Consider the following 11260-nt stretch of genomic DNA (forward strand, 5'->3'; position numbering starts at 1 on the left):
CCTTGTGTGGGTACTTGCAACCCTGAAGAGCTGCCCATAAAAGGGCCAATGAGAAAGCACAGGCGGTTAGAAGAGAGAGAGAGTGGAGTAGGAGTCACCGAGTCAGTGATTCTAGTGGGTTCCTGCTAAAGACCCCACCTTTCTTCCCCCAAAATTTATTTGGTTTATTTATATATATTTATATTTAACTGCAACAAAACCCCACACAGCCCAGATGGCCTGAAAGAATTTCGCAAGGACAAGATTTTCTGTACCATCGGTTGAGTTTCAAATCTGATAATATTTACACCACAAAGGCCAAAGAGACATAAAAGCAACCCAAACTGAATAATCAATCAGGGTGTTTACTTCTTAGAGAAGAGAAGGAGAGAAGGAGAGAAAGAAGAAGAAAGAGATAAAAAGACCCCATGAGAGATCAAAAGGTGCTAGGAGATATATATCCAAAGGAAAGACTGGACCCTCTTGTGCGTGCTACTTAGATATACTTTTTGACAAGAAAGCTTTCATCTTTCCTTTCTTTCACTCTGTTGGGCTTTGCTTCAAAGAGTACTTCTCCAAGAATTCCAAAGAAAACTGAGGTAAACAGGTGGAAAAAGCTCCCCACACCTCTGTTTTTCTCATTAGAATAATCATTGTTTGTTTGCCTTAAGTTCTCTTTTAGTCCCAAACATGATTTCATTCACCTTTGTGCTGCTTGTTGGAGAAAGATGAGAGAATAGTCTGAAGAGGCCTTGCATGGCGACTCATAGGGTTGGAGAGACTAATTTATCAGGCTCAGCACCTTCAAACCACCATCTTCCATATGCAGTTCTTCATGGCATCAGCCCTCCTGCTGCAACTTTCATGTACGGTAACCCAAAATCCTTGCTAATCTTCTCATTTTCTCCGCATAATACAGAATTTTCTGGGTAATTGCTACATGTTGCTTATTTTCTTCTCTGGGTAAGTTCTGACATAGATTATCATGGTTTCTTTTGTTTTTCCTTTTTTAATTTTCCCAGCAATCAAGAGGGATCTGCCTTTGATTTTGGGGAGCTGGAAGAAGCAATTGTGCTGCAAGGTGTTAAGATTAGAAATGATGAAGCTAAAACTTGTATGCTTCTCTCTCCCTCTCCATGTATCTCATTTCTCCCTTTGATGACGTTTGATAGGTATAACCAACTCTCAGAGAGAGAGAGAGAGAGAGAGAGAGAGAGGGAGGGGGGTGGGGAGAGAGGGAGAAAGGTGTTTGAATATGTCTACAGTGAGGCACAGTAGGGGGTTACCATTTCCAACACTGTAATCATTCTGAGACAAGAGACTTGAATAACGTGAGGCTACAAACTTAGAAACCTGACCTGCCCAGCATGATTTACTGACTCCATAACTGCAGAAAAGGGGATTAGGTTCCTCTCCCTTTTGATATTTTGAAAATCTTGGGGGAGTCTTTTATTTTGCCTGATACTCAGAGATTTTGCTTTTGTGATTCTTGCAGCTTTATTCACAGCCAGGCCTGCAGCTACTCTGGAAATGTTCCCTTCATGGCCAATGAGATTCCAGCAAACCCAAAGAGTAGTTTTCTCCATCTTTGACCATTTCTTTTTCATTAATAACCTTAATACTGCAACATCCTATCTGGTCTCTACAACTTTCCTTCTCTTCTACTGGTGCTACTTTTCATCACAGTTTCTTCAATACCCATTTCAAAAGACATCATTCTCTCTTTTGATGATCTTTTAGATGATCCTTGGGGACATACCCCACTTGAAAAGTAAGGCTATTCTTAAGGTGTTTTTGAATACCCATTTGAAAATTTTGGTGGGCTTTTGTTTCCGTTTTCAACTCAGGGAAGTTCAAAGTCAGGAGGAGAGAGCACTGACTCAGGATCAGCAGTGAACACTCTTTCAAGTAGAGCTGAGGCCCAGTTGGAACCGGAATCTCCTATCAGTATAAAGCCAACGTCTGATCACCAGGCTTTTGATCAGAAGCATCTGCAGTTTCAACAACATCAACAGCAGTTAGAGATGGCAAGTGATACTTCTAGATTAGCAGGACCATCGGAATCTCAACCAGCTGCTTCTAAACCACCCCCGGAAAAGAGGAAAGGTTCTCAATTCTCAAACCAAAACTACTGTTCTAAATTTTCTAATATCTCCCCTTCTTCTCTTACCATATCCCAAAAACTCAGGAAAAGGTGGCATCTTTTATCATTATTATCCATGCTTTCATCTCTCTCTCTCTCTCCACAAACACAATTGCACAGATCCCAACAACTCTCAGAAAATCAAACAAAAGCCGAATTCTTCTGATTTCTGAATGATTTTCTGCTTGTTGTCTGACATGAAATGAGTGAGACATGTACTCAGAAAAAAAAGCAAGCAGGAGAATCTTTACAGTATAAGCACTGTTTCTTATAATAATAATAATAATAATGGCAATGGCCTCCCCCTCTCTTTCTCTATAAAAGAATCTATTGTTTTTAGCCCTTAATCTATCTTTGGAATTAGGGACCCATGTCACAAAACAACCAAGAATGGCAGATAATAATGATTTTCACTCCTGCCTGTTTCTTCTTCATCATTAACTGTTTCAACAACAGTACTCCCATCAGCATCACAGCATCAGAAATGCTTCCTCAGCTCAGTAGAACCTATCAGACTGTGAGCTGAGGTCCCTAATCATTATTATTTGTTGTTGAAAGTCATACGATCTCATCAGAGACACTTCACCTCTTCTTCTTCTTCTTCTGCTGCTGCTGCTGCTGCTGCTTCCTTCTTCTTTTCTGCCATGAACACTCAGCATAATGAAAGAACAATGAACCTGCTTGGCTTCTAAGAAAATGGAAAACTGAACCTAGCCATAGCCTTTGTCTTATTTTTTTCTTTTTCCTTTGTTGGGTTACACCAAACACTTTGTTTTGTATATTTATATATTTGGAATGTTGCAGAGGAAAGGAGCTGGATCAACGTCAGAGAAAACGCTTGATGCCAAGGTTATGAGAAAAATAGTATTAACAACAAACATAATTTTCCCATATATATAAACATGTAGCAGTAATATCTCTAGCGTTTGAGTTAACAGTTTTGAGGATTGGTTTCCAGACACTGAGACGTTTGGCACAAAACAGAGAAGCAGCAAGAAAGAGTAGGCTGAGAAAGAAGGCGTATGTGCAGCAGCTAGAATCCAGTAGGATTAAGCTCACTCAGCTTGAACAAGACCTTCAACGAGCCAGATCCCAGGTTTAATATCCATTTTTATTTTGATTTCATACAAAGGAAAATTCTTCTTAATCATAACATTTATTATTTTTTCTGGTTGAGTAGGGGTTGTTCTTGGGAGGAGGAGGTGGTGGTGGTGGTGGGGGAGCTGGTGGAATTATAAGCCCTGGTGAGTGAAAATACTGTGATTTTACCATAATGTCCTTGGCCTGTGGAGATGTTATTTGTATGAGAATCCAAGAGGAAATGGTCTCATCTGAATTCCATTTGGGTTATTTTCCAACTGACTTTCCAATTTCCACATTCTTTATTGGCAGTCTTGGAAAAGAAAAATTTTCAAGTTTAGGGTTTTGAATTATTAGCTAATTTCTAGTTCAATTTTGACCAATGTGAACATGGATATTCCCTGATGACTTGATTTTTGAGTCAAGCTTGGCAAACCCACATGCAATCCCCATATTTGTTTAGCCGCCTTTTGTGAACATGAAACTGGATTTTCTCTAAGATTTATATCAAATTTCAATGCCCCAAACCATTGAATGACCGAGATTTTCAAAGGGAGTCCCCCAGATGAATCCTGAGGAAGGATGTTTGGGTTTTTCCAACTTGGAATCCAAGGTGCCTTCTTCGGAAGTATAATAACAAGTGTCAAAAAATGTATGCCTTATTTGTTCAGGTCGAGGCATATTGGCCCACCAGGGTGGTGTCTAATGGGCAGCTTCCAACTTGACTCTTCATAAGATAGACTCTTGTTATCACTGTTGCTTTTATTATCATGATTTGGTCTTGCAGGAGCTGCAATCTTTGATATGGAATATGCAAGATGGCTAGAGGATGATCACCGGCACATGTCGGAGCTTAGAACAGGCTTGCAGGCGCATTTGTTGGATGGCGATCTTAGGGTAATAGTTGATGGATATCTCTCTCACTATGATGAGATTTTTCGACTTAAGGGAGTGGCTGCTAAATCAGATGTTTTTCACCTCATTACTGGAATGTGGACAACTCCCGCTGAGCGTTGCTTCCTGTGGATGGGCGGTTTCCGGCCGTCTGATCTCATCAAGGTTTGAATTTTCTGGTGTATCGTCTCCTAGAATCTTAGTGAAGTTAAATTGCCATTGCAAATTAGCAATGCCATACTTTCGTGGTGTTAAGGGTAAAATGGTCAATGTCCTCAACTTGCCTTAATGGCTTTCAAGCCCCCATACCAACCCCTAAAAGAAATGGTCATTTGGGTTATTCAACTACCACAAAAACCTGGTTGAAAAGACTAAAGTACCCTAAATGAGAGACCCTTTTGGGGTCAAAAAATCCTTCTCGGCGATCATATGTCCACATTTCTGCACATCCTTTTCTTTTCATGTCAATACTTCAACCACTGACAAGTCTCTCCTAAACACATGGAAATTTTTTTGTCCAAATTGAAGTTCCATGTGACACTACGTTTACAATAATAACTCCAACCACCATCCCTTTACATGGCCACTCTTTTTTCTTTTTTTTTTTTTAATTTTCTAACTCATTATTAATGGATTTTGTTGATGTTAATCAGATGTTAATAGCACAATTAGACCCCCTAACAGAGCAGCAAGTTATGGGGATTTATGGTCTCCAACATTCCTCACAACAAGCAGAAGAGGCTCTCTCTCAGGGTCAGGAGCAGCTCCAACAATCTCTCATCGACACCATTGCCAGCGGCTCGGTTGCCGATGATATGGCTCATATGGTTATGGCTTTGGGCCAGCTTACCAACCTTGAAGGCTTTGTTCGCCAGGTAAATCCTATTTTAACTAAATACTTATATCAATAACTACATGTTCTAATAGGACACAATGTGGCATTTTTTAATATTCATGATCAAATGTAGATACACCCTGTAAGGGTTGCCATGCCTGTCCCCTTGGTAGCAAACCTAGATCAACTTGAAAATACTATTCAATATATACACAGAAGGCTCATGTGGAGTGTGCTACACTATTAGGGTTCAAATTCTTACTCTTAGAATGATGGAGCATAAATTATATATACCTTTAAGGAAAGCTTGAGCCCCGACAAGTGCTAGTCCTTGAGTTGGTTCCATTGGTAAAGACATCCCTTTTAAGGGGAGAAGATGAAGATCTACATGATCATCCACTAGGTGGGACTCATAATTGAAGATAGAGGAAAAGAAAAGGAGAGAATATGTGTTGTCTTTAGACTTCTTCACAATAGCTTGAAATATCTCCCCACACAAGAAGATTGTCACGCTATAAACCCAAGTGTAAAACCTGATTTTTAAAGTCAAAAAGAGGTTCAGGGCCAAGATGTTCAAAGCATCTCCCCTAGTTTCACACTCGGTGTAAAAAATTTTGTATGTTTAGGTCAAAAAGAGGTCTTTGTTGCCACATTATCGGGTGAGATATATGAAGGTTCTCAATTTTCAATGACAGAAGTGTTAAGTATTCAAATTGGGTGTCATGCTAACTTGGCACATTTGCTAGCTGGTCATGGACATGGAACCCCACCTGCTGTTTAACACGAAAAGAAGTCAAGATAAGACTTTGATACATAACAATGGGGTCAGGTGTTCATTCCATTCCTTGTGTTTGTTTTGTTTTTGAGCTGCAAGTCCATGGTACGCCTCGCCTCACTCACAGCTTACACCTTCTTATGTCATCTTGATTTAACATTTTAATTGACTTCCGACAACCGCCTAAGGAAAAGGGTAGCTTTTAATTAGTCAAGAAATGTGTGATTACACAGAAGCCTAGTGAATTTGAGACTGACCCACCCCTGGCTCCATGAACATGTAGCTGGGAGGGGCTTCATGTTAGGGTGGTCAACTTTAACAACTGAGTTCTTTTATGGATCTTTTCCACTGCATGGTTGCCATGTGTGCGGTGGATGATGTTTATTAGGCTTGTTGTATATGTATATTTATAATCAATCATTTTTTGGTGAATATATATTGCTTTGCAGCTAAGAAGTCCATCTAGATGTTGAATGCTGGGGTTTTGATGTAGTTTTTTCATCTAAAGGTTTCTATCAAAAGGTGGTGTGAAAGTGATATCTGTTGAATTAAAAACCTTGCTAGACCAATCACCAAGAATTTTAAAATAATTTTCATAAAATATTTAATATTTTTGTCAATAAAACTATGATTAGAATAGTCCAAATCCCATAGAAACAGACAAGTTGTCTAAATTCAACCCCTGGAAATTTTGTGTAGAGATTGTGCCCATGTGCCCTTGCACCATAGGGCCCCATTTCAACTTCTACATAGTGGTTTAGGTTTCATTTTATTAACTAAACATGCATTTTGTCTCTCCTAGAAAATATTTGTTTAATTTCGTTCATGTACTAATTCATTTCCATTCTGAATTTGCAGGCTGATAATTTGAGACAGCAAACCATTCACCAATTGTGTCGGATACTGACAGTTCGACAAGCAGCACGTTGTTTTTTGGTGATTGGCGAGTACTATGGCCGATTACGAGCCCTCAGCTCCCTTTGGGCATCACGGCCCCGAGAGTAAGACCCAAATAACACAATCATTAGTGTTGGATACTTGTATGATTAGCTTAGGCTGCATATATCAAACCTTTCCACTATAAGTATGTGGTACTTGATTATGCATTTGAGCTCATTCATCTCTCATTGATCTACATCTTAATTGCACTCAACTTGCTTGGCCTTTCCATGTGCATCAGGGCCATGATGGGCGACGAGCACTCATGCCAAACAACGACAGATTTGCATATGGTGCAGTCTTCACATAGTCATTTCACCAACTTTTGATCAAGATCCCAGTAGCACGATATCTATATATAGCTGCCCAGATGATCGAAAGGCCAATATCTTCTCCTTACTGGTGGCATTGTTGGATTTGTTGAAGCTACTTTAGAGGGAGATAGGATTTCAATTTTTTTTTTTCTTTTTGGGTTACTTTTCTTATGCCTTTAAATATCACCACCATATATTAATATGCTATCTTGTAAATGAAAATCAATTTAATGTGGATGAGAAGGAGGCTCTTTACTTGATTAAAGAAAGAGAAACAAACAATGAAAAAGTGTGAGATATGTTTAAATATCAATGGAGTTACATTAATCAATGATGTTCATTTGAATGTGATGGAAAGTTGGAAAGAAAATTGTTGGGTAGAGACGTGTTCATTTGTATGAAGTGGTTGAGAGCCAGAGGGAGGTTATTGGAAGGCAGAAAGGATTGTGGAAAAGGGTAGTATATATGCCATAAGTTAACTGAGTTTATTGGCTTCTTCCTGGTGGGTTTTTGTAACAAAATTAATATAGCCAGAGAGAAAGAGGTGGTTGCTCTTCATTTATACAAAGTGGTTGTGAAGGTGAGGAAGATGATTTTGTTTGTTTATGGGTGTGTTTGTGTTCGAAGACAAAAAAAAACATAGAAAAATAAAGGGAAAAGCAACTTGCAGGAATGGCGGACAAGGATCGGTTACACATTTAATGAAATGTATGTTTGGGACAATGGACATAACCGACAGATTGTTAAAAGAGAAAGAGGCGGAGAGAGAGAGAGAGAGAGAGAGAGAGAGAGAGAGAGAGGGAGGGAGGGAGAGAGAGAGAGAGAGAGAGAGAGGAGTCTGTGCATGGATGGCTTTTCAAGAGATTTGAGGGTGGTGTTATTGTTTTCATCTTTAAACTACAGTGTCCTAAAGTAATATTTATCTTTGAATTGGAAAGGAAATGTGGATCATTCAAATAGGTTCCACTTGGGAAGTACTTTTACACCATTCTCAAAAACTGCTTTTAAGAATTATTTTATGTTTTATAAAACAAAATTTTGTTTGATAATTTGAAATATTTTTAATTATATGTTTTTAAATATTTTAACAATAAATTTTATATATAATGTTTTATTTTTAATTATGTTTTATATTTGTATTATTATTTTTTAAAATAACCCTATAAAAAAGTGAAATAATAAAAAAATAATTAAAATGTATTATCCAAAACACCATATTTTACGTTTTAAAAAATATATTTTTCAATTTCTTTTGTCTTAAAAACATTTTTAAAAACAACTTTCAAGCACACCCTTAGTGTTTTTTTTTAATATATTTTATATGTTATGATTTTTAAATTAGAAAATAATAGTAATTTTCTTTATATATAAAATATAATAAATAACTCTCAAAGGTTTATATATATTCGAAAGTAACAATTTAAAAAATTATTTTAAAACATTAAAGTATATATTTTTTTAATATTTCAAATTTTAAAATTTTTGAAAGTGATTATAGAAAAAAAGAAGATAAATCTATATTTTTTTTGTACATCATGTTTTATTTTTACATGGAAGTTTATGATTTAAAAAAAAAAAAAAAAAGGAAAATGTATCTAAATGGATACTTAATTATTTATTAACTAATTTTAAAATGGAAATAAGTGGTCAGTTTTCTTTCAAGTTGGAACCCCTAAGACTACTGATTTAGACATTAAACCAAAACTCTTATTCATTTGGTCAATCAAGGCAAAGTTAGACCTCTATATATTCTCAAAAATCATACTCAATCACTAAATATAGATGATATAATTCGGTCAAGAATATCATAATCCAACCTAAAACATCATGGATAATGAAAATACTTCAAATAGATAATGATACCCCAAAAAGGACATATTAGTTAGTGTTACCTTTCAATTTTTTTTTTCCTTTTTTTTGTCTAAAAAATTGTAATTTATTAGGGTTCTCTTATTTCAAATAGGTCCATTTTTTTAACCAAAAATTGAATTAATAATTTCAATTTTTTTTTAAAATCAAATTAGCCCAACAAGTTGAAACTTTTTTGAAAAAAATAGCTTACCTATATGCGGTGGAAATCTAGTAACCATGACATATTTGTTTACTTGACCATAAAAAAAATTCTTTAAAAAAGAAAGAGAAAAGAGAATAGTTAATTCCACAAAAGCAAAAGAAAGAAGTCTTTTTTTTTTTTTTTTTTTTCACGAGGTACAACTAAACATTCCTATTTATTTGTTACGGAATCGACCATAGATCAATTACCCTTTTATTTGGTATTATATAATACACCCATAATTCTGATCTTCATGTTACTCCTCTTAAGAGACATGTTAGAATCAAGGCATCCCAATTGGATTGAATGGGATGATAGTTTCTCATTTTAAATCTGTAAAATTAGAATTTCGATTGAATCACACATTGCAATATACTAGGCTTTCCAATTCTTTAAAAGGTTTATCAAAAAAATTTGCGATATACATTAGTTAAATTATTTCGATTTATTATTATTATTATTTACGGTCATTTTAGTTGAGAGGTAACCCTGACATGTTTAAAAAATAATTGACTATATTTAAAAGTCTTAATCCATTAAGTTATTTAGATTAAGTTGATAATTTTATTTCATAAATTTAATGATATTTTATAAAACAATATCTTATGACACCGTAGATATATTATAAAATTCAAAATAAGATTAGAGGAAAATTTTCACTTTTTTTCTTTTTATTTTGTGATTGTTTGAATATATTTAAAAAGCCAATTCGATGAACTTATTTGTAAATCATCGCAATATAATTCGAGTTAAATCAATATTAGAATTGGAATGGTGTGTCATGCATCCAATTTTTTTTTTTTTTTAAATCTTATGTATAAGTTCAAGATTTTTAATTTAGCATATTTATCTATAATTATTGTACTATGAATTAATTAATTGTTGGAGCATGAAGCATGCATTATGCATGTGAATAATTGAGAGGAAGCTTTTTTTTTTTTTTTTTTCATGGTCAAGTGGCGGCCACCTTATATTTTTATTCATCCTCTCAACCCACTAGACTCTCATCAACCAGTTGAGGATGTGAAAAGCCACCATGAAAACATCAGAGTGGAGGCAACCAAAGATCCAATCAACACAAAGAGCTTCAGTTTTCCGGGGGCTGTTGGAGCAACATTATTATTCTATATTTTCCTTCTCCTTTCCACCGCTTTCTTGGCACCCAAACAAAGCTTTCTTATGAGACCCACTTCAATCCAAGTAGAGTTAGAAATATTACGTCAAATAAACACTCCCACAAAGCCCAAAAACAATAATATGGAGGATGGCACGTAGCAACTCCAAATGCCTGGTCCATGCATATTGAGAGATTAATTAATTTCTCTGAACTAATTCTTCATGGAAAAAAACCGTATGATTAATTTTCCTTTTTGTTTCTCCCTTTTTTAAGTACTGGGAAAATGACATGATGACATGATGACATGATGATTTTGTAAATGGTGGTTGATTAGGATATCTAGAATAGAAGAAGAAGTAAATGGTTCACAAACATTAATGGATGATTTAGACATGAAGGATATTGAGGTTCCTGTTTCATCTTAAAGGCTACACTCCCCTTCATAATGAAATCTTTTGAAGATTGTTTCATATTATTTTTCTCTGCTTTTGGTTCCACTAGGGAGCAATATCTACTCCATTATTAGAAAAGGGCAGGGATATCAAGTCACTTTCACCATACTTTTGTGACACCCATTAGATTATTAGGCTACCAAATGGACCTCATCTTTCTTTTTTCTTTCTCTTTCCCTTTTTTTAATAGGGGAGGTTTGGTTTATTAAAGAGTAATGGGGCTTTCTTCAATTACTTTATGGGTGGAAGAGTTGAGAAGATGTTAAAAAGGTTCAAACATTGATTGATGGGTGGAGGTGAACTTTAGATTTATTTCACTGTCATCTGCATATTAATTAATATTTCAAGGGACTCCATTTTCTTAAAGACTTTGGGTTTGTTTCAACCCAATGGGGTCTTTGTTTTATTGGAAGGATCAGACTTGGCTAGCAGAGGTAGAGGTGCCCAACTTCATTTACTGTTTTCATGAACATTTACAATGTCAAATACTTGATCTTGGTTTATTTAATTGCCTTTTTAATTAGAGCTTGTTTGGCATTGACTTGGCTTGATTGCTTAAGTTCACCTTATCTATCAAATAATCAAATAGATAAGCTTAAAAAAACGGAGGCAAATAAAAGAATGGCTACCATAGTCAAACTGCAAGCTGTCTTGGGCTTATTCTACATCCTGATGTTTC

General features: G+C 35.7%; 1 protein-coding gene across 2 annotated transcripts; it reads left to right on the top strand.

Moving 5' to 3' along the window:
- Window positions 1-126: 126 nt before the first annotated feature.
- LOC117916111 (transcription factor TGA9) lies at window positions 127-7305 on the top strand. 2 transcript variants are annotated; one of them, XM_034831964.1, is made up of 12 exons: window positions 127-586; window positions 708-845; window positions 1002-1093; window positions 1475-1551; window positions 1827-2085; window positions 2934-2971; window positions 3081-3218; window positions 3303-3366; window positions 3990-4261; window positions 4750-4971; window positions 6565-6707; window positions 6887-7305. In XM_034831964.1, exons 2-12 carry the CDS (start codon window positions 736-738, stop codon window positions 6972-6974), a joined length of 1503 nt encoding a protein of 500 aa, XP_034687855.1. In that variant the 5' UTR covers window positions 127-586; window positions 708-735; the 3' UTR covers window positions 6975-7305. The 2 variants fall into 2 exon arrangements, with proteins under 2 accessions (XP_034687855.1, XP_034687854.1); XM_034831963.1 differs by having other exon boundaries at window positions 128-578.
- The last annotated feature ends 3955 nt before the right edge of the window (window positions 7306-11260 follow it).

The sequence above is a fragment of the Vitis riparia genome, chromosome 6, assembly GCF_004353265.1.
Source record: "Vitis riparia cultivar Riparia Gloire de Montpellier isolate 1030 chromosome 6, EGFV_Vit.rip_1.0, whole genome shotgun sequence".
NCBI lineage: Eukaryota > Viridiplantae > Streptophyta > Magnoliopsida > Vitales > Vitaceae > Vitis > Vitis riparia.